The 21,675-nt window shown below is 67.6% G+C and overlaps 5 protein-coding genes across 5 annotated transcripts; 3 read left to right on the forward strand and 2 right to left on the reverse strand.

The window, feature by feature from the left end:
- Positions 1 to 565: 565 nt before the first annotated feature.
- On the reverse strand, positions 566 to 5,902 carry GGCX (gamma-glutamyl carboxylase). The gene is made up of 15 exons (XM_032203979.1): positions 5,878 to 5,902; positions 5,552 to 5,785; positions 5,311 to 5,469; positions 4,091 to 4,256; positions 3,515 to 3,593; positions 3,321 to 3,427; positions 3,078 to 3,241; positions 2,725 to 2,993; positions 2,175 to 2,306; positions 1,936 to 2,087; positions 1,676 to 1,845; positions 1,457 to 1,587; positions 1,239 to 1,386; positions 832 to 1,027; positions 566 to 752 (listed from the first exon to the last, which is right to left on the reverse strand). The coding sequence occupies exons 1-15, from the start codon at positions 5,900 to 5,902 to the stop codon at positions 599 to 601; spliced, it is 2,286 nt and encodes a 761-aa protein (XP_032059870.1). The 3' UTR covers positions 566 to 598.
- Positions 5,903 to 6,357: 455 nt separating this feature from the next.
- On the forward strand, positions 6,358 to 9,106 carry VAMP8 (vesicle associated membrane protein 8). The gene is made up of 3 exons (XM_032204202.1): positions 6,358 to 6,443; positions 7,892 to 8,044; positions 8,874 to 9,106. The coding sequence occupies exons 1-3, from the start codon at positions 6,441 to 6,443 to the stop codon at positions 9,015 to 9,017; spliced, it is 300 nt and encodes a 99-aa protein (XP_032060093.1). The 5' UTR covers positions 6,358 to 6,440; the 3' UTR covers positions 9,018 to 9,106.
- A 1,109-nt stretch (positions 9,107 to 10,215) lies between these two features.
- Positions 10,216 to 13,168, forward strand: VAMP5 (vesicle associated membrane protein 5; the record flags this gene model as incomplete). Its single annotated transcript, XM_032204203.1, has 3 exons — positions 10,216 to 10,254; positions 11,591 to 11,722; positions 13,061 to 13,168. Coding segments are annotated over exons 1-3 (243 nt in total), but the record flags the coding sequence as incomplete, so codon positions are not given.
- A 1,214-nt stretch (positions 13,169 to 14,382) lies between these two features.
- On the reverse strand, positions 14,383 to 16,322 carry C27H2orf68 (chromosome 27 C2orf68 homolog). Its single transcript, XM_032203981.1, has 4 exons — positions 16,145 to 16,322; positions 15,481 to 15,591; positions 14,670 to 14,808; positions 14,383 to 14,566 (listed from the first exon to the last, which is right to left on the reverse strand). The coding sequence occupies exons 1-4, from the start codon at positions 16,240 to 16,242 to the stop codon at positions 14,444 to 14,446; spliced, it is 471 nt and encodes a 156-aa protein (XP_032059872.1). The 5' UTR covers positions 16,243 to 16,322; the 3' UTR covers positions 14,383 to 14,443.
- USP39 (ubiquitin specific peptidase 39) lies at positions 16,241 to 20,652 on the forward strand. The gene is made up of 13 exons (XM_032203982.1): positions 16,241 to 16,276; positions 16,640 to 16,868; positions 17,284 to 17,353; positions 17,453 to 17,547; positions 17,986 to 18,122; positions 18,219 to 18,371; positions 18,469 to 18,694; positions 18,777 to 18,854; positions 18,978 to 19,045; positions 19,147 to 19,478; positions 20,162 to 20,297; positions 20,384 to 20,470; positions 20,554 to 20,652. Exons 1-13 carry the CDS (start codon positions 16,241 to 16,243, stop codon positions 20,599 to 20,601), a joined length of 1,695 nt encoding a protein of 564 aa, XP_032059873.1. The 3' UTR covers positions 20,602 to 20,652.
- The last annotated feature ends 1,023 nt before the right edge of the window (positions 20,653 to 21,675 follow it).

Consider the following 21,675-nt stretch of genomic DNA (forward strand, 5'->3'; position numbering starts at 1 on the left):
GCCCTTCATACTTGAACGTTTTTCTAATGGTGTATTTATTGTGTGCTGAGGCGCGGGGCGTGAGTACAGAGAAGCCCCCGGGCTCAGACGGCAGCTCTTGATTTTCCTGAAAGCCCCCCCTGCACCCCGACCCCGCCTTTCCCCCACCCCGGGGAGGCCGCCACGGCCTCCGAAACGGGGTGAAAAAGGAGGGGTTTGGGTCGTCCTGGGGGAGATGGATGGGGGCAGGCAGCTTGGGGCGGCTGCCCCCGGGAGCGCGGCGCATTTGGCCGGTGTGGTACAGAGAAGCCGGCTTGTTTACCTGCCCGCCCCGGGGCCCGCGCCCCAGCTCCTGCCTTAGTGGGGTGGGGGTGGTTTTGGGGGGGGCTTTCTCTCTTTTTCTCTCTTTTTTTTTTTTTTTTTTTTTTTCCTCTCTTCATATTTTTTCTGGAGGTTTTATTACATTTGTTTCAATTTCACCGATTCCAAAAAGAACACGAAAACCGACTCAATAAAACTGCTAGGTTCTACCTGCCTGCCTCAGCCTCTGCCTGCGGGGGGGGGGAAAAAAGAGTGCGGGGAGGGGTGAGTTTAAAAAAGGAGACTTTATTGGGGGCGCTCAGAGCTCGGGGGACGCCTGCCCCTCGCCCTCGGGCCGCGTCCCCTCCTCTTCCTCGCCGCGCCAGTTGGCGAAGGCCACCTCCTGCGCCAGCTGCTCCAGGGGCGGCCGGCCCAGCGCCAGGTTGCGCAGGGAGATGAGGGTCATCAGCGCGCTGCGGGGGGCAGAAAGGAAGAATCAAGGAGGGGTTGACACAAAAAAAAAGCACCAAAAAGGCTGATTTTGGGGCTCACCTGCGCCGGAAGAGGTAGTACTTCTTGCGGAGGAAGCGGTGGAGGCGCTGGCCGAGGCTGGCCTCCCGCCGCCGCCCCAGCTCCTCCAGGCGCCGCTGCCGCCGCAGGAACGCGGCCACCACCGGGTCGGTCGGGGTCCCTGCCGCCAGCGGCTCCCCCAGGATGGGCCGCAGCTCGGGGGGCAGCGGCTCCGTCTCTGTGGGGGATGAGGGGCTCAGTTTGGGGGTGCATGTGGAGTTTTAGGGGGCTCCCCACCCCAGCTTTGTGGGATGCAGGGCTCAGTTTTGGAGTCTGTGAGGATTCAGGGGGCTCCCTGCCCTGGTTTAGGGGGATGTGGGGCTCAGATTTGGGGTCTGTGAGGATTTGGGGAGCTCCCCACGCAGGTTTTGGGGGGGGCCAGGGCTCACCGGTGCCGTTCTGCACCCGCTCTCGCAGCTCCTGCAGCCGCGTCAGGTTCTTCTCCAGCGCCAGCGCTGTGGTGTTGACGTAGGTGTACATGTAGCAGGAGGGCTCCGGCGACACCGTGTGCACCTTGTGGTACTCCCCGGGGGGCACCTTCCACGGGGGGGGACACAGCATGGGGCTGTCAGCCCCCCCAGCACCCCCGGGACCCCTCCCCACTCACCTGCAGCCCCTCGCCCTCCCGCAGGCTGTGGTTGCGGCGCTGCTCCACCAGCTCCACCAGCACCTCGCCGCGCAGCACCCGCAGGCTGGTGTTGCCCAAATCCTCGCTGACGAAGTTCTCCAAGTGCAAGCCTGCACCCCGCCAGGTTGGGTTGTTTTTTTTTAAGGTGCTTGGGGAGGGGGGCTCAAGACCATCCTGCCCTGCTCCCCGTGCCCTCACCGGGGAAGTCGGCAATGAAGACGACGTCCGTGTGTCCGTCCAGGCCGCTCTCCAGCTCCTGCAGCCGCTCGCGCCACGGCGACAGCTCCAGCAGCAGCGGCAGCAGCCAGGGCGTGCGGCGCCACGGGGACCACTCGGCGCGCACCAGGTCCACCCGCGGGTCCACCAGCCTGCGGCACGGCGCTGTTAAAACCCCCCCAGACCCCACAAAGCCCCCCCCACCAACACGCAGCCCCCCCCCCCAAATCCTGGGCCCCCACCTCTGCTGGAAGCGCTCGTTGATGGAGACCCAGATGTCGAAGTAGAGCTGGGGCTGGGAGATGTTGTAGCGCGGCAGGATGGCGCTGAGGCACGTCGAGTACTGCTTCAGCATGTCCGCGTGGTCCTTCCAGCGCCGGCTCTGCGTGAACACCTTCTCGGGGACCCCCCCCCCAAAAAAAAATATCACCGGCTGGCCTCCTCTTCCCCCTTTTACCCGCCCCTGGACCCCGCCGCTCACCCCCGGCTTGAGGTAGCCCACCTCCCCGGTGAGCCCGTCGCGGTACGTGATCTTGACGTGCTGGTGGAAGCGCGAGTGCACCATCATGTCCCACGAGTAGCCGTACAGCCCGTTGGTCCAGTTGTTGTAGCCCTGGGGGGGTGGGGGTGGCAGAAGGGGTCGGGGTGTGACCCCCATCAGTGTCCCCGTACCCCTCCGTGCCCCCCCAGCAGTGTCCCTGTAGGTCTGTGTGCCCCCCAGCAATGTCCCCATGCCACTCAGCAGTGTCCCCATGCCCCTATGTGCCCCCCACCACTGTCCCTGTGCCCCTATTCCCCCCCCAGAACTGCCCCCATACCCATGTGCCCCCCACCAGTGTCCCCACACCCCCCAGCAGTGTCCCTGTACCCCCAATTCCCCCCCAGCACTGTCCCCGTGCCCCCCCCAGTACCCCCACACCCCCCGCCACCCCCAGTAGCACTCCCACATGCCCCCAAGCAATGCCCCCCATGTCCCCCCCAACACTCCCCCTTCACCAAACCCCCCCAAAACGCCCCCAAACCGCCCCCACCTGGGTGATGAAGTGGGAGTAGGGCAGGAAGAGCTGCTCCGCCACGTAGAGCAGCGTGAAGGCGGCCGCCAGGTGCTGCCGGAGACGAAGCCCCCCCCGCGCCCCCTCAGCAGCCCCTTCCCCGTAGTGACAATCGGGGCTGCGCTGGGGGGGCTCGGTGCTGGGCAGCCCCCCCCGAAGCCACCGCGGGCAGCGGGCGCAGAGGCTCCGGGGCCAGCTGGCGTCGCAGAAGAGCCCGCTGCTGGCCAGCATGGTGTAGGAGAACATGCCTGGGGGGGGGACGGGACGCATTATTAGGGACCCCCAGACCCCCCCAGGCCGTCCCCGGGGTGCTGCCCCCCCCATCCCCTCACCGATGCTGAAGAGCTGCGAGTTCATGCAGTGGAAGTAGGTGACGAAGACGAGGGCGAGCGGCCGCGTGGCGTCGAAGAAGAGCAAGAAGCCGGCGGAGAGGTCGAGCGCCAGCCCCCCGCCGTGCACCACCAGCAGGCTGGTCATCTCCTCCGACAGCACCAGCCTGCCAGGACATCACTGTCACTGCCGTTGTCACCCCAAACTCCCCTCAGTCCCCCCCCCCCGGTGCCCTCCCTGCTCACCGAAAGGGCGCGAAGAGCCAGTGGCGCCCCAGGGAGCTCATGGAGTAGCCGCCCACCCAGTCGGCGTCCAGCTTCTTCAGCCCCGCGATGAAGTAGACGATGAAGATCTGCAGGATGGGGGGGTGAGGATGGGGGGGGGGTGACACGCACAGGGATGTCCCACTGTCACCTGTGTCCCCCCCCCCGGCACCCACCTGGGCGCGCAGCAGGGTGTAGTTCCACAGCGGCACGTGGGCGTTGCGCTTCTGCGGGCGCAGGAGGCCATCGATGGACCTGCGGGGGGGCAGGGGACACCACGGGGACACCAGGGCTTGTGACACCATGGGAGGACCTCGAGCCATGGGGATACCCAGGTTTGTGTCACCTGTTTGGGTCCCCTGAGCCATGGGGACACCGGGGTTTGTGTCACCCTGAGGGGACCCCAAACCACAGGGAACCACGGGGACACCGCGCTTTGTGTCACCCATTAGGGGACCTTGTCCCCAAGAGGACACCAGGGCTTGTGCCACCCCTTAGGGTCCCCTAACCATAGGGACCCTGATGTCCCAGATGGACACCAGAGCCCACCCCACCCCCTTGGGGACACCAAGACCAGTGCCACCCCCAGGTGACCCCCTGCCACCCCCTCCCACCACCTCAGCACCCCACACCCTCCCCATCACCCCATTACCCCCAGCACCCCCATCCCTTTTCCCCCTTACCCCACCACCCGGCGGCATCCCCCTGTCCCCCCCATGTCCCCAAGTGTCCCCAAGTGTCCCCGTGCCCACCAGTAGCGGTCGGCGCCCACCAGGGCGAGCTGGAAGGCCAGCAGCCCGTAGAGGTAGGAGTGGTTGTTCCACGTCGTCTTGTCCAGCAGCAGCAGGTACCAGTAGGGCCCCAGGAAGGCCAGGGTGCTCAGCCGGTAGCAGAACCCCACCATGATGCCCAGCGCGCCTGTCGTCACCCGCTGTCACCCGCTGTCACCCACTGTCACCCCCCTGTCACCTCCCGTCACCGCCCGTCCCCCTTGCTGCCACGGCGTCTGGCCCCATCCTGCCCCAGCGCACGCTCCCCATGGGGTCCTGTGGCACCCAGCCCCGTGCCCCTGTCCCCATTGTCCCCCATCGTGGTGGCCACCCTCATGTGTGCTGCGCCCACCCCGGTGCCACCCAGCTGTCGCCGTGTCCCAGTGTCCCCATGTCCCTGTCCCCAACACAGTGGCCATCCACCCCCATGTTCCCGCGTGCTTGTCCCCATCCCACCCCGATCCACGTCCCCATGTCCTGAAGCGCCCATCCCCGTGTCCCTGTATCCCCCCCTGACGTCCCCATGTCCCCACATCCTGATGTCCCCGTTTCCCCGTGTCCTGATGTGCCCATCCCCATGTCCCTATATCCCCCCCATGTCCTGATGTCCCCATGTCCCCAGGCCCCTCTGTCCCTGTGCCTCCACGTCCCCGTGTCCTGCTGTCCCCACCCCCACATCCCCATGCACTTTTGTCCCCATGTCCCTGCGTCCTGCTGTCCCCACCCCCACGTCCCCATGCACTTTTGTCCCCATGTCCCTGCGTCCTGCTGTCCCCACCCCCATGTCCCGATGTCCCTGTGTCCCTGTGCCCTATGTCCCTGTCTCCTGATGTCCCTGTCCTCGTGTCCCCATGTCATGCTGTCCCTGCGTCCCCCTGCTCCATGTCTGGATGTCCCTGTCCCCGTGCCCCATGTCCCTGCCTCCTGCTGTCCCCGTCCCCATGTCCCTATGTTCTGATGTCCCCGTGTCCCTGTCCTCTCGTCCTGCTGTCCCCATGTCCCCATATCCTGATGTCCCTGCCTCCTGCTGTCCCCATGTTCCCCTGTCCTGCTGTTCCCGTGTCCCCATGCCCTGCGTCCTGCTGTCCCCGTGCCCTCTGCTCCTGTCCCGCCGTCCTGCTCTCCCCGTGTCCCCATCCCCGTCCCCGTGTCCCCGTGTCCCTGTCCCCATGTCCCTGTCCCCGTGTCCCCGTGCCCCGTACCCAGCAGCATGACGCCGTACACCAGGTACATCCAGTCGAGCGGCAGCGGCCGCAGGCCGGGCAGCAGTGGGAAGCGGCAGACCTCCAGCCCGTCCAGGTACCGGTGATCCAACCGCGCCAGCCCCCGCTCCTGCGGCACGTCCAGCGCCATCAGCAGCCCTGGGGGCGCGGCGGGGACACCGTGAGCCACCGGGGGCCGCGGTGCCGGGGGTCCCGCTCCCGTCGCGGCGGCGCCGCTCACCGAAAGCTGCCCGGAAGGCCCCGAGGGCGGCGGGGTCGCGGGGGCGATGCAGCAGCCGCACGAGGCGCCCCCAGCTCGCCAGCTCCCGGGGCTCGAAGCCCAGCAGGCGCCGGGCACGGCCCGGGGGGCGCCCACCGGGGGGGTCCCCGCAAGGCACCGGGGGCTCCTCCGGTAGCGGTGGTGCCGCCGCCGTCTCGTCCGCCCCGCGTCCCGCTCGCCGCCGCCGGGCTGGGCCTGGAGGGGCAGAGGTCAAGGGTCAGGGGTCAGGGGGTCAGGGGGCGCTGGGGGGCTCCCGTTGCCCTCCCGGTGCCGCCCGCTGCCCGCACCCATCGCCGCCGCCGCCGCCGCCATGGCCGGTGCCCGCCCCCCCCCCGCCACGTCACCGCCACCACACCGCCCGGCGGCCAATGAGGAGCGAGGGGGGCGAGGCGAGGCCCCGCCCCCTGACCTCTGACCCCGCTGACCTCTGACCCCGCTGCGGTCACCGACCCGACCCTCCCCCCGCTTTCCCCTCCCCCCCCCCCGCTCGCTGCCCCCCCCCGAGGCCCCTCCCAGCCCCGTGACCTCTGACCCCAGGCCCCCTGCCCCCCCCAACCCCCCTCTGACCCCTGCCCCCCCTCCGTGACCTTTGACCCTTGACCCCTGCCGCTCTCCCCTCCCCTTCACCCCACGGTGACCCCTCGGGGCTCCCTGACCCCGCCCCCTTAACCTGGCCACGCCCCCCGCGCCTGGCCACGCCCGTTTTGTGTTGACCACGCCCCCTGACCCCCCCGCGCCCCCGCCCCCTGCCCCCGCCCCTGCCCCGGGCGGTGCCGCCGCCGCCGCTCCCGGAAGCCCCGGGCGGGAACGGGACCGGCACCGGGAGCGGCACCGGGCAGCGGCTGCGGCCATGGTGAGGGGGGGGCGGGGGGGCCGGCACCGGACCGGGACCGGGACCGGGACCGGGACCGGGAAATGGGGAAATGGGGAAATGGGGAAATGGGGAAGTGCCCCGGGGCCGTTGGGCTGCGGCTGCCACCGGGGGGCGGGGCTGGGGGCCCCATGGGGAGCCTCTGGGGGGGGGGCGTGGGGGGTCGGGGGGGTCTAGGGGGGCTTGGGGGGTGTATGGGGGGAGCTACAGGGCACCTGTGGGGGCTTGGGGGGCACCTATGGGGGCTTGAAGGGTGCGGGGGGGGGGCTATAGGGCACCTGTGGGGGCTTGAGGAGCATCTATGGGGGCTTGGGGGGGTGTATAGGGGGGCTATAGGGCACCTATGGGGGCTTGGGGGGGTGTATAGGGGGGCTACAGGGCACCTGTGAGTACTTGAAGGGCACCTATAGGGGCTTGGGGGGTGTATGGGGGAGCTATAAGGCACTTACGAGTGCTTGAGGGGGTGTATGGGGGGGTTACAGGGCACCTCTGGGTGCTTGGGGGGTCCCTGTGGGTGCATGGGGGGGGGCTATAGGGGGTTATAGGGCACCTTTGGGTGCTTGTGAGGGTGTTTTGGGTGCCTATGGGTGCTTTGGGGATACCTGTGGGGGTTATAGAGCACCTATGGGTGCTTGTGGGGGTGTATGGGGTTCCTGTGGGGTTCTTGGGGAGTACCTATGGGTGCTTGTGGGGTGTATGTGGGGGCTATAGGGCACCTATGGGTGCTTGGAGGGTGTATGGGGGGGCTATAGGGCGCTTACAGGTGCTTGAGGGGGTGTATAGGGGGGGTTATAGGGCACCTCTGGGTGTTTGGGGGGTGTATGGGGTGCCTATGGGTGCTTGGGGGGGTACCTGTGGGGGTTATAGGGCTATATATAAGGTATGGGTGCTTGCAGGGGTATATGGGGTACCTGTGGGAGGTTATGAGGTACCTGTGGGTACTTGGAGGGGGGTATATGAGGTGCCTATGGGGTGCTTGGGGGGGTTATGAGACACTTATTGGTGCTTGGGGGGTATATGGGGCACCTGTGGGTGCTTGGGGTGGTGTATGGGGTGCCTATGGGTGCTTGAGGGCACCTACGGGTGCTTGGGTGAGTATACGGAGCACCTATGTGCAGTTGAGTGCCATCTATGAGTTCTTGAGGGGAGGTATGGGGCACCTATGGGTGCTTGGGGGGGCGCTTATAGGCCACCTGTGGGTGCTTGGAGGGGTATATGGGGCCCCTATGGGGCGCCCAAGGGGTTACGGGGAGCTTATGGGGTGCCTGGGGGTGTTCAGAGCCCCAGTGGGGTGCTGGGGGGGCGCTTGGGGTGGGCGTGGGGCAGCTCCAGCTTCTTGGGGGCCTCTTGGGTGCTGGGGGGGCTCCTCGGGGGCTGTGTGGGGTGGGCATGGGGGTGCCCCCCACCCACCGAGGCGGTGCCGGGCGCAGGCGGACGCCCCGGGGGGCAGCGAGCGCGTGCGGGACCTGCAGCGGGAGGTGGAGGGCGTGAAGAGCATCATGAGCCAGAACGTGGAGCGCATCCTGGCGCGGGGGGAGAACCTCGAGCACCTCCGCAACAAGACCGAGGACCTGGAGGCCACGGTGCGGGGACACTGCGGGGACACTGGGGACATCGCGGGGACACGCGTCTGTGGGAGCAGGGGGGGTTCCAGGGTCCCTATTTGGCCACGTGGTCCCCAGGGTGGCACCGGGACCCCAGGTGGGGATGGGCGCGTGGGACCTGGGGTACCCCCGGTGTGGCACCGCGTCCCCAAGGGTCCCCAGGTGCGGGGCGCCGGGTCCCCGAGGTGGCACCAGGTCCCAGAGGTGGCACTGTGTCCCCAGGGGTCCCCAAGGTGGCACCAAGGTCTCCAAGGGGTCCCAGATGTGTCTGGGGCACTGGGTCCTGAAGGGGGCACCAGGTCCCCAGATGTGGGCCATGAGGTCCTCAAGGTGGCACTGGGTCCCCATGGGATCCCTAAATGTGTGGGACCGAGTCCCCAAGGGGTCCTTAAAATTGGGGCATTGGGGTCCCTACAGGTGACATCAGGTCCCCAGGGGGTCTTTAGGTGTGGGGCACCAGGTCCCCAAGGTGGCAACAGGTCCCCAGGGGGTCCTTAGAATTGGGGCACTGGGTCCCCAAGGTGACACCGGGTCCCCAGGGGGTCATTAGATATGGGACATCGGGTCCCCAGGGTGACACTGGGTCCCCAAGGGGTCCCAGATGTAGGGTCCCAGGTCCCCAAGGGGTCCCAGGTGTGGGGCACGGGGTCCCCAGGGTGACACCGGCTCCCTGAGAGGTTTCAGCTGCGGGGTCCCCAGGCGGGTGCGGGGTCCCTGTGGTGGCAGCGGGGTTCCCAGTTGGGTGCGGGGTCCCCAGGTGGGTGCGGGGTCCCCCCGGTGCCCCCCCCTGAGCCCCCCGTCCCCGCAGTCGGAGCACTTCAAGACGACGTCGCAGAAGATGGCGCGCAAGTACTGGTGGAAGAACACGAAGCTGCTCCTCATCCTCGGGCTGCTGGGCGCCATCATCCTCATCCTCATCATCCTCCTGGCCGCGGGCGTCATCCCCACATAGGGGACCCCCCCACACCCCCACCCCCCTTTCCCCCAGCTTGGGGACCCCCCCCCCAAGATGCAGCGGCCCCATAAAGGCAGTGCCGAGGAGCTGTGTGGCCGTGTGTGGGACACGGGGGGGGGACACGGGGGGGGGACACGGGGGGAGCGGTGCCAGGCGGGTGCCTGGCGCCTGGGGACAAAAGGCGCCGTGTGACACACGGGGGGGGCCGCGGCTGGGGGGGGGGGACCCGCGCCTTGGGGGGGCTCCTGGGGGGGTCCGTGGGTTGGGAGGGAGTTCTGGAGGGATCCCACATTTTGGGGGGGGTCTTGGTGGGACCCAGGGCTTGGGGGGGTTCAGGGGGGGCCCCATATTTTGGGGGGGGGTCCTGGGGAACCCATGGCCTGGGGGGGGAGGACACAGGGCTTGGGGAGGTCTTGGGGGACCCATGGGTTTGGGGACAGTGCTGGAGGGATCCCACACTTCGGGGGGGTCTTGGTGGGACCCAGGGCTTGGGAGGGTTCGGGGGGGACCCCACACTTTGGGGGGGGCTTGTTGGGACCCAGGGCTTGAGGGGGGACACAGGGCTTGGGGGTCCTGGGGGATCCCACGCTTTTGGGGGGGTCCTGGGTGGGATCAGCATTTTGGGGGGAGTTCTGGGGGAAGCCCACACTTTTGGGGGGGTCCTGGGGGACCCATGGCTTGGGGGGGGACACAGGGCTTGGGGGTACTGGGTGGGATCCTCATCTGGGGGGGGGTCCTGAGGGGACCCATGGCTTTGGGGGGAGTTCTGGGGGGACCCCACAATTTGAGGGGGTCCTGGGTGGGACCCATGCTTTTGGGGGGGGGGGGTTCTGGGAGGACGCCACCCTTTGGGGTCTCCTGGGGGGGGGGGGCTGACACTTTGGGGGGGCTCTGGGGAGAACCCAGGGCTTGAGGGGAGGTCCCGGGGGGGGGGACCCAAACTTACGGGGCCGGGGGGGTCCAGGGCGGGCCGCCTACTTATGGGGTTGGGGGGGGCGGACCCACAGCCGTGGGGTTACGGGGACACGGGGGGGGGGCGGGGACACGGCTCGTGGGAGCGGCCCCACGGGGGGGTCACGGGTGTCCGGGGGCGCCCCCACGGGGGGCGGGGCTGGGGGCCGGGACGGGCGCGGCTGCTCCGGTCCCGGTCCCGGTCCCTGTCCCCGGCCGGTGCCGGTGCCGGTCCTGTCCCTGTCCCTGTCCCCGTCCCCGTCCCGGTGCCGCCCGGAGCATGGTGAGCGCCGCCGCCGCTTTCGCTTTCGGTTCCCGGGGGGGTGGGAGCCGGGGGGGGCCGGATCTGTCCCCGCCGCGTCCCCGCGCCCCCATAGGCCGTGTCCCCGTGGCCCCACACGCCCCGTCCCCGTTTCCTGGGGTCCCCGTGGCACCCGACCCCCCTGTGCCCTGTCCCCATGTCCCCCTGTCCCCGTTTCCTATCCCCTGTTCCCACGGGTCTTGTGTCCCCATACCCCCCCCAGTGTCCCCATGCCCCCCCCAGTCCCCGCATCCCCCTGCTCCCCACGTCCCCCCATCCCCGTGTGCCCCATTCCCACTTCATAGGGTCCCCGTGGTCCCCACGGTTCCCGTCCCGGTGTCCCCCTGTCCCCGTGGGTCTTGTCCCCCCGTTTCCCTGTCCCCTCATGCCCACGGTCCCTGTGTCCCATCCCCGTTCCCACACGCCCTGTCCCCGCAGTCCCAATGTCCCCATGGTCCCCTTGTGCCCTGTCCCCACCCCATGTCCTGTCCCCACTGTTCCCATGGGTCCCATCCCATGTTCCCCGTGTCCCCTGGTCCCTGTGGTCCCCATGTCCCCACAGTCCCCGTGTCCTCCATCCCGGTGTCCCACATGCCCCATCCCCTTGGTCCCCACGTCCCCAGGGTCCTCGTGACCCTCCTGACCCAATGGCCCCCGTGTCCCCATGTCCTCCCCTCTCCTTGTCCCCACATACCCCATCCCCAGGGTCCTCATGTCCCCAAGGTCCCCATGTCCTCAAGGTCCCCATGTCCCCAAGGTGCCCACATCTCCCAAGACCCCCAAGGTCTCGGTATCTCCAGGGTCCCCATGACACCAAGGTCCCCATGACACCAAGGTCCCCATGTCCCTGAGGTCCCCATAGGCCCTGTCCCCAAGATCCCCAAGGTCTCCATGTCCCCAAGGTCCCCACATCCCTGAGACCCCTGTGTCCCCAAGGTCCCCATGTCCCTGAGGTCCTCATATCCCAAAGGTCTCCATGTCCCCAAGGTCACCATGTCCTCAGGGTCCCCATGTCCCCAAGATCCCCCAAGTGCTCCATGTCCCCAAGGTCCCTGAGGTCCCTGTGTCCCCATGGTCCCCATGTCCCCAAGGTCCCTGTGTCCCCAAGATCCCCATAGTCCCCGCATCCCCCAGATCCCCATGCCCCCGAGGTCCTCATATCCCCAAGGTCTCCACGTCCCCAAGGTCCCTGTGTCCCTGAGGTCCCCGCATCCCCACGGTCCCCACATCCCCAAGATCCCCAAGTCCCCCACGACCGCAGGGTCCCCGAGGTCCCCATGTCCCCAGCGCCCCCCCGGTGACCCTGGGGGTCCCGCAGGCGGGGCTGGCGCAGTGCCAGCGCGAGGCGGAGGAGGTGACGGAGCTGATGAAGCAAAACTTCGCCAAGGCGCTGGAGCGCGAGGGGCGCCTCAGCGACCTGGACAGCCGCGCGCAGGAGCTGCGGGCCATGGTGGGCACGGGGACACGGGGACACATGGCTGGGGGGGACATGGCATTTGGGGACATCCAGCCTAAGGGGACACTATGGGGACATATGGCCTGGGGGGATGTGGCACTTGGGGAGCACAAGGGGGAATTACAGCCCAGGGGGATGTGGCACTGGGGGGACACGTGGCTGGGGGGGGGACACAGCATTTGGGGGGATGTTATGGGGACATACAGCCTAGGGGGACATTATAGGGACATATGGCCTGGGGGGATGTTATGGGGACACTATGGGGACATCTAGCCTAAAGGGGACACTATGGGGACATATGGCCTCTGGGGATGTGGCACTTGGGGAGCACAGGGGGGGGATTACAGCCAGGGGGGAGGGGCACTTGGGGGACACTGTGGGGACATATGGCCTGGAGGGATGTTATGGGGACACTATGGGGACATATGGCCTGGGGGGACAGGGCACTTGGAGGGATTTATGGGGACATATGGCTTGGGGGGGGGCACAGCGTTTAGAGGGACATTATGGGGACACTGTGGGGACATGCAGCCTAGGGAGACACTATGGGGACATATATCCTGAGGGTACATTATGGGGACACTATGGGGACATATGGCCTGTGGGGATGTGGCACCTGGGGAGCACAAGGGGGATTTACAGCCCAGGGGGATGTGGCACTGGGGGGACACATGGCTGGGGGGGGACATGGCATCTGGGGGGATGTTATGGGGACACTATGGGGACATCCAGCCTAAAGGGGACACTGTAGGGACATATGGCCTCTGGGGATGTGGCACTTGGGGAGCACAGGGGGGGGATTACAGCCGGGGGGGGGTGTGGCACTTGGGGGACATTGTGGGGACATATGGCCCAGGAGGGACATTATGGGGACACTATGGGGACATACAGCCTAAGGGGGACACTATGGGGACATATGGCTTGGGGGGGGAGGCACAGCATTTGGAGGGACATTATGGGGACACTGTGGGGCCATGCAGCCAAGGGGCCACACTATGGGGACACATGGCCCAGGGGGGACATGGCATTTGGAGGGATTTATGGGGACATGCAACCCAGGGGGGACACTGTGGGGACATATATCCTGAGGGGACATTATGGGGACATATGGCCCAGGGGGGAGGGGGGCATGGCCCTTGGGGGAAAATATGGGGACAGAGCCCCGGGGTTGGCCCTGGGGGGGGGGGGGGGGGGGCATGGTGGGGACACTGTGGGGACAGTATAGGGACATGGATCCTGGGGGGGTCATGGCCTTGGGGGGGGGACATTATAGGGACAGTATGGACAGATAACCTCGCCGCCCCCCCCCTAATCTCGCCGCCCCCCCCTCAGGGCGAGACGTTCACGCGCAGCACGCGGGCGGTGGCTCGGAAGCAGCGCGCGGGGCACCGGCGGTGGCAGCTGGTGCTGGGGGGGGCGGTGGCCGTGGGGCTGCTGCTGCTGGTGGCCATCGCCCTGGGGCTGGGGCTCGCCCCCCGCGGCTCCCCCGCGCCCCCCGGCCCCGGCCCGGCCCCCCCGGCCACCGGCAGCCCCCCCACCCCGCCCTGACACGGCCCCCGGGGACCCGGCGGTCAGTAAGGCGTTGTGGTGAGTGCTGGGAGACCCTACAATAACAAAGCGCCTGGAGATGCTCCGGGAGACCCTACGGTAAATAAGACAGTGATGGGAGACCCTACAATAACAAACCACTAGGAGCTGCTTGGGGAGACCCTACAAAAATAAGCTATCACAACAAATACTGGGAGACACTACAGTAACACACCACCAGGAGCTGCTTGGGGAGACCCTACAGTAACAAGCCAGCAGGAACCCCCTCTGTGAGACCCTACAATAACAAACCACCAGGAGCTGCTCCGGGATGACCCTACAATAAACAAACATCAGGACCTGCTTGGGGAGACCCTATAAAAATAAGCCAGCGCAACAAGCACCGGGAGACCCTACAATAACAAACTACCAGGAGCTGCTCCGGGGACACCCTACAATAACAAACCAGCAGGACTCTCTCTGGGAGACCCTACAGTAAATAAGGCTGCAGGATCTGCTTTATGAAGGTCCGGTGACAACAACCCACCAGGACTCGTTGTTGGGAGACCCTACAATAACAAACCACTGTGCCTTGCACCAGGGTGACCCATCAATAACAAACCTGCGGGGCCTGATGTGGGGAGACCCTACAATAACAGGCCTGTGGGATCCGCTGCAGGGAGACCCTACAATAACAAACCAGCACGGCATGCTCCAAGAAGACCCTACAATAATACACCAGCAGGACTTGCTCCAGGGAGACCCTACAATAACAAACATCCCTGCCTCACCCCCAGGAGACCCTACAATAACAACCCTGCAGGGCCTGATTGGGGGAGCCCCTACCACAATAAACCATCACAGCCCACCTGGAGGAGACCCTACAATAACAACACAGCGCGACCTACGGCTGGGGGTGGGGGGGCGATCCTGTCCTGTCCCCCCCTAATCTGGGGACACGGCCCTGGTGGCACGATGGGGAGGGGACGGGGACCTCGGGGACCCGGTGACACTCGGGGGGGGGTGACAGCGACACGGTAGCACCCCCGCCCCGTGCCTCAGTTTCCCCAGACACAGCCACACGCAGGGGGGGGCCTCGATCCTGTTTACTGCCCCCCCCCCTCCAACAATGAGGACCGGGGGGGTGCCAGCAGCCGTCCCGTCGTCCCCGTTGTCCCCCCGGGGGTGTCACCGCGCCCCCCCGCGCTTGCTGAGCTCATCCTGCACCCGCTGGCACAGGGCGCGCCGCAGGGGGGGCTCCAGGGGGCTGCGGGCACACACCCGGCGCGTCACCTCCTCGGCGCTGTCCCCCTGCGGCACCCGGGGTCACCGCGGGGCTGGGGGGGGGGGGACACAAAATCCCCGGGGGGGTGTCCCCGTGTGTCCCCGTGTCCCCCCCCCCCCGTGTCCTCACCTGGTGCACGATGACGCTGGTGACGCGCCCGTCGTCCCCCTCGAAGTCCAGGCAGAAGAGCCGGGGGCCGCGGGGCTCCGGGGGGGCGGGTGCCGCGGGGGGGGGCGGGGACCCCTCACCGGAGGCGCCCCCCCCCCCCCTGCGGGCCACCCCGGGGTGGGGGGAGGGGGTCACCGAGGGTGGTGCCCCCCCCCTCCCCCGTGTCCCCCTCCCCCCCAGCACCGTCACCACCCCTGGGTGCCCCCCACCCCCACCCCTGGGTGCCCCCCCAGGTCTCTGGGGGTGCCCCCCCCCACCCCAGCCCACCCTTGGGTGCCCACCCTAGGGAACCCCCATTACTGGGTGCCCCCCACGCCCACCCCTGGGTGCCCCCCAGCTCACTGGGGGTGCCCCCCCCGAACCCCACACCCACCTGGGGACCCCCCCACACCCCCCCAATTATTGGGTGCCCCCCCCCCGACTCACCAGGGACCCCTCCCACCCCTCCCCTAACCCCCCCCTTGGGTGCCCCCCCTGCCTGTGCCCACCCTTGGGTGCCCCCCCAGCTTACCAGGGGTCCCCCCAAGCCCCCCCCACCTTTAGGTGCCCCCCCCACTTCACCAGCCCCCCCCCCAAGCCCCCTGGACCCCTCCCCTTATTGGGTCCCCCCCCCATGCCCACCCATGGGTGCTCCCCACCCCTCCCGAAGCCCCCTGGACCCCCACCCATTGGGTGCCCCCCCCATGCCCGTGCCCACCTTTGGGTGCCCCCCAGCCCCCCCCCAAAGCCCCCTGGACCCCCACCCTTGGGTGCCCCCCCCCTCTCACCGGGCCGCCGTGGCCGGTACACCGGCTGGTCGGGGCGGCGGGGCCGGGGGGGGGTCGCGGTGTGCCGCCCCCTCGCCCGCCCCCGCGCCTGCCGCACCGAGCGCTCGTAGGCATCCCTGGGGCAGCGGCACCTCAGCACCCACCGGTACCGGGGGGCACCGGGGGGGGCACCGGGGGGTACGGGAGGGTACCGGGGGGGTGTTAGGGTACCGGGGGGGGGCACGGGAGCACCGGGGGGGTACCCGGGGGGTACGGGGGGGGTATTGGGGTACCGGGGGCGGGCACCGGGAGGGTGTTGGGGCACCGGGGGGCTACCGGGGGGGTTACTGGGGTACCGGGGGGGGCACGGGAGCTGCGGAGGGAACCAGGGGGGTACCGGGGGGGGTATTTGGGGTACCGGGAGGGTATGGGATGGTACCGGGGGGGTATTGGGACACCGAGGGGGGGCATTGGGGCACCGGGGGAGACACGGAGGGGTCCCGGGACACCGGGGGGGTCATTGGGGTACCGGGGGGTGTCCCGGGAGGGTACCGGGGGCGGTATTGGGGTACCGGGGGGGTATCGGGGGGTTATTGGGGCTCCGGGGGGGGCCCAGCCGGTGGCATCGGGGTCCCGGGACCGCAGGGGGTGGGATCCGGTTGAGGGGGGCGGGGTGGGCGGTGCCGGTACCTGGCGAGCTGGTTGCGGCGGATGTGCCGCACGAAGCCGTGGCTCATATCGAGCCGCCCGCCCGGCCGGCGGCAGCGCCACCCCGCGGCCGCCTCCATGAAGCGGCGCCGGGAGCTGCGGGAGGCGCCGCCGGTACCGGGGCCGCGGCCCCTTTAAAATCCCCGCCGGCCGCCGCGGGGGCGCGCCAACGCGCATGCGCGGGGAGGAGGGAGGGGCAGAACCGGGCAGGGCGTTGCGCGTGCGCAGTGGGCAAAACGAAGCCCCGCCTCTCGCCGCGCTTGCGCGGTGGCGCCGCGGCGCATGCGCAGTGCGCGGCCATGTCCAGCCGCGGGAAGCGGGACCGGGAGCGGGACCGGGACAGGGAGCGGGGGGGGGGGGGGGGGCGGCTCCGGCTCCGGCTCCGGCTCCGGCTCCGGCTCGGGCTCGGGCTCGGCGCGGGGCTCGGCGCGGAGCCGCCGGGAGGGGGAGGGGGAGCGGGGCCGGGGCCGGCGGGAGGCGGAGCGGGGCCGGGACAAGCGGGAGGCGGCGGAGAGCGGCGGCGGCGGCGGCTCCGGGCCGGGGCTGGGCCTGGGCCTGGCGGGGGGCCCCGCGCGCATCAAGAAGGAGCCGGGGGGAGGCGGCGGGGCCTGGGCCGGGCCCGCGGCTGCGGCCGGGAGCGGGCCCGTGAGGGTGAAACGCGAGAGGGAGCCCGAGGGGGAGTCGGACCCCGAGCCGGAGCCCGCCGGTGGGCGAGGGGGGGAACGGGGGGGGGCTGGGGGGGGCACCGGGAACCGGGGGGCGTTGGGGTGGGATCTGGGGGACACCGGGGCTGGATCGGGGGGGACACCGGGAACCGGGGAGCACCGAGAGGGCACCGGGAGGGGTCTGGGGGCTACCGGGGAGGGATCTGGGGGGGCACCGGGAACGGGGGGGGGCGTTGGGGTGGGATCTGGGGGACACCGGGGCTGGATCCGGGGACACCGGGAACCGGGGGGGGGATTGGGGGGCCCCAGGGCTCAATTTGGGGGCACCACGTTGGGATCTGGGGGTACCGGGATGGGATCGGGGGGCACCGGGGGGGGGTTGGCACCACCCCGGGCACCGTTTCCCGCCACCCCCTCGTTAACGAGCCCCTCGCTAATGAGCCCGGTGCCCCGCAGTGCGCTATGGCCGCTTCGACCCCGAGGACCAGCGCAGCCGCCACTGCCCCTACCTGGACACCATCAACAAGTGAGGAGGGGACGGGGGGGGAACGGGCACCGGGAGGGGGCACCGGGCGCACCGGGGGGGGGAGTCCCGCGGCCACCCCACGGCTCTGCCCCCCCCCAGGAGCGTGCTGGACTTCGACTTTGAGAAGCTGTGCTCCATCTCCCTGTCACACATCAACGTCTACGCCTGCCTGGTCTGCGGGAAGTACTTCCAGGGTGAGCACCGGGGGCAGCATCCCAGCCTCCCCCCCCTCCGCAGTTCTTTTTTGAGCCCTTTCCCCATCCTTCCTGTCCCTTTTTCCTGTTTTTTTTTTTTTTTTTTTTTTTTTTTTTTTTTTTTTTTAGGGATCCCCAAGCCCTTTCTCCATCCCTCCTGCCCCTGTTCTCGTGGTTTTGGGGTGGCCCCAGCCCTTTCCCTATCCCTCTGGTCCCTGCTCCCGAGGTTTTGAGGGCACCCTGAGTCCTTTTCCCATCCCTCCTTTTCCTCACCCCTGCAGTTTCGGGGCTTTTTGGGGTGCTCTGAGCTCTCCACTCATCCCTCATCCCTCCTGTCCCTTTTCCCTCTGGTTTTGGGGCTTTTTGGGGCACCCTGAGCCCTTTCCCTTCCCCTCCTGCCCCCCCCACCCCTGACGCTTTCCTCCCTCTCTCTGCCAGGCCGGGGGCTGAAGTCCCACGCCTACATCCACAGCGTGCAGCTCAGCCACCACGTCTTCCTCAACCTGCACACCCTCAAGTTCTACTGCCTGCCCGACAACTACGAGATCATCGACTCCTCTCTCGAGGACATCACGGTGCGGCCCCCCCGCGGCCCCCCGCCACCTTCCCGGCCCCGGGGCTGCCCCCGGGAGCCCCCCGCTGAGGCCGTTTCCCCCTCCCCGTCCCTGCAGTACGTGCTGAAGCCCACCTTCACGGCGCAGCACATCTCCAACCTGGACAAGCAGGCCAAGCTGTCGCGCGCCTACGACGGCACCACCTACCTGCCCGGCATCGTGGGGCTCAACAACATCAAGGCCAACGACTACGCCAACGCCGTGCTGCAGGTACGGCCCCCGGCTTGGGTTTTTTGGGGCTGCATGCCCAAAAAAAAGGAAAAAAAAACCTTAAGGGGGCTGTGTCCAACCCTGTTCCCGCCCCCAGGCTCTGTCCAACGTCCCCCCGCTGCGGAATTACTTCCTGGAGGAGGACAACTACAAGAGCATCAAGCGCCCGCCGGGGGACATCATGTTCCTGCTGGTGCAGCGCTTCGGGGAGCTGATGAGGAAGCTGTGGAACCCCCGCAACTTCAAGGCGCACGTCTCGCCCCACGAGATGCTGCAGGCCGTGGTGCTGTGCAGCAAGAAGAACTTCCAGATCACCAAGCAGGGTGCGGGGCGGCGCGACGTGGGGGGCGGTGGGGAGGCACCGCCGCCGCGGGCACGGCTCTGATTTCGCCCCCTGCCTTGCAGGGGATGGGGTTGATTTCCTCTCCTGGTTCCTCAACGCGCTGCACTCGGCCCTGGGCGGCACCAAGAAGAAGAAAAAAAGTGAGAGGGGGGGGTTTTTGGGGGGGTGGCATCCCCCCATGGGGGGTCATGGCCACAGGTGGTGCTCGCCACCCCCTTTTTAAGCTGGGGTTGGCCCCCAACGTCCCCGTTCCGTGCCCGCAGCCATCGTCACCGACGTTTTCCAAGGCTCCATGCGCATCTTCACCAAAAAGCTGCCTCACCCCGACCTGGTGAGTGTCCCCTGGGGCTTGGGGGGGCTTCCACAGCCTGGGAGGGGGCTTCCCACCGCCCCCCCCCAGCCCCACGCTGATCCCCAAGCCCGGTCCCGCAGCCGGCCGAGGAGAAGGCGCAGCTGCTGCAGAACGCCGAGTACCAGGAGACGATGGTGGAGTCCACCTTCATGTACCTGACGCTGGACCTGCCCACGGCGCCGCTCTACAAGGACGAGAAGGAGCAGCTCATCATCCCCCAGGTGCCCCTCTTCAGCATCCTGGCCAAATTCAACGGCGCCACCGAGAAGGAGTACAAGACCTACAAGGAGAACTTCCTCAAGCGCTTCCAGCTCACCAGGCTGCCGCCCTACCTCATCTTCTGCATCAAGCGCTTCACCAAGAACAACTTCTTCGTGGAGAAAAACCCCACCATCGTCAACTTCCCCATCACGTGAGTGCCCCCCGGGGGGTTTTGGGGTGCCCCAAGGCCTCAAAAGGGTCTCCCCCGGTGCCTGAACCTGTCCTTGGCAAGCTGGGGTGCGCAGGTTTTTGGGGTGCTTTTGGGATCTCCCCTCGTGCCCAAACCCGTCCTTTGCAAAGCGAGGTGCACACATTTTTAGGGTAGATTTGAGATCTCCCCTGGTGCCTAAATTCGGGCTTTGCAAAGCTGTGTGTGTGTTTTTGGGGTGCCTTTGGGATCTCCCCTGGTGCTCAAACCTGTCCTTTGCAAAGTGGGGTGCTCAGGTTTTTGGGGTGCCTTTAGGATATCCCCCAGTGCCCAAACCCACCCTTCGCCAAGTGGAGTACACACATTTTTGGGGTGCCTTTGAGATCTGCCCTAGTGTCTGAACCCACCCTTTGCAAACCAGGATGCTCAGGTTTTTGGGGTGCCTTTGGGATCTCCCCTGCTGCCTAAACCTGGGTTTTGCAGAGCAAGATGCTCACTTTTGGAGTTCTTTTGGGATCTGCCCCGGTGCTCAAACCCATCCTTTACAAACGGGACTGCTCCCATGTTTGGGGTGCCTTTGGGATCTCCCCCGGTGCCCAAACCTGTCCTTTGCAAAGTGGGGTGTGGGCGGGGATCCCCGGGGGGGGTTTTGGGGTGGCGTGGGTGCCCACGGCACGTCCCCACAGCAACGTGGACCTGCGGGAGTACCTGTCGGAGGAGGTGCAGGCGGTGCACACCAACACCACCTACGACCTCATCGCCAACATCGTGCACGACGGGAAACCCTCCGAGGGCTCCTACCGCATCCACGTGCTGCACCACGTGAGTGGCCCTCCGGGGGGGTGAGGGGGGGACCCACAAAAAGGAGCCCCCCGGCGTCACCGCCGTCCCCTCGTGTCCCCTCGCAGGGCACCGGGAAGTGGTACGAGCTGCAGGACCTGCAGGTCACCGACATCCTGCCGCAGATGATCACGCTGTCCGAGGCCTACATCCAGGTGAGGGGACACGGGGACACCTCTCCCACTCCAAAATCCCCCCCCCACGTTGCTCACCCCCCTGGTTTTCCTCCCCCCCTCAGATCTGGAAGCGGCGCGAGGAGGATGAGACCAACCAGCAAGGCGCCTGAGCCCCGCGGGGCCGCCCATTAAAGGACTCCACTTGTATTTTTTTAAAAAAACCTTTTTCCGCTCTCTGTTGCCCCAGTTTCGCCGCAAGAGGTGCCTCGTGGTTTTCGCAGCTTTGAGGTGGCCGGGGGAGGTGTGAGAACCCGCCCGCCCCCGCTTCAAAGAAAAAAGAACCCCAGAAAAACCAGACGGAGGCGAGCGGGGTGCTGGGGGTGCTGGCATCCAAGCTTTATTTGGGGTCGCTGCGGGGCCGGGCACGCTGCAGGCTCCTCCTGTCCCCCTACAGCCCGGCGTGGTCCTGGCAGTACCGCAGGGCCTGGCAGGGAGCACGGGGGGCACGTTGGGGGCTGCATGTCCCCTCTGTGTCCCTCCGTGTCCCTTGTTACCCTGCCCCTACTCACCTTGCAGCTCCGGGCGGCCTCGGGGCTGGAGCACCAATAGGCCGGGCCCAGGGCGCAGGGTCCTGGCTTTGGGGACAGCTCCAGGTCCTGCAAGGAGGGGACACGGGTGGCAGCAGCCCCAGGGTTGTCCCTTGTGGAGGTGACACGTTTGGAGGGGTCCTGGCGTGCCCCGTGGTGTCCCCCTTGGGGACAGTGCCACAGCCCTTGGAGCTGGGGCACCTTCTGGGGCTGTGGCACGGGGACGTTGGCCTGAGGCACCCTGGGGTGCATCCCCTGGGGCCGTGAAGTCCCCTTAATGCTCCTGGAGTGTCCCCTGGGGCTGTGACACCCTGGGGTGTGTTCGTTGGGGTGGTGACGCCCTGGGATGTGTCCCTTGGGGCCATGACAACTTTCTGGGTTCCTGGCATGTCCTGTGGGGTGGTGACACCCTGGGGTGTGTCCCTTGGGATTGTGAAACCATGGGATGTGTCCCCCGGGGCCATGACAACCTTGTGGGTTCCTGGCACCTCCTGTGGGATGGTGACACCGTGGGGCGTGTCCCTTGGGGCCATGACAACCTTTTGGGTTCCTGGCATGTCCCTTGGCACCGTGACACCTTGCGACGCGTCCCTTGGGCCCACGCTGACCCTTGGTGTCCCCGGCACGTCCCCTGGTGCCGTGCCACCCACGATCACC

Source organism: Aythya fuligula, chromosome 27 (assembly GCF_009819795.1).
Source record: "Aythya fuligula isolate bAytFul2 chromosome 27, bAytFul2.pri, whole genome shotgun sequence".
Lineage (NCBI taxonomy): Eukaryota > Metazoa > Chordata > Aves > Anseriformes > Anatidae > Aythya > Aythya fuligula.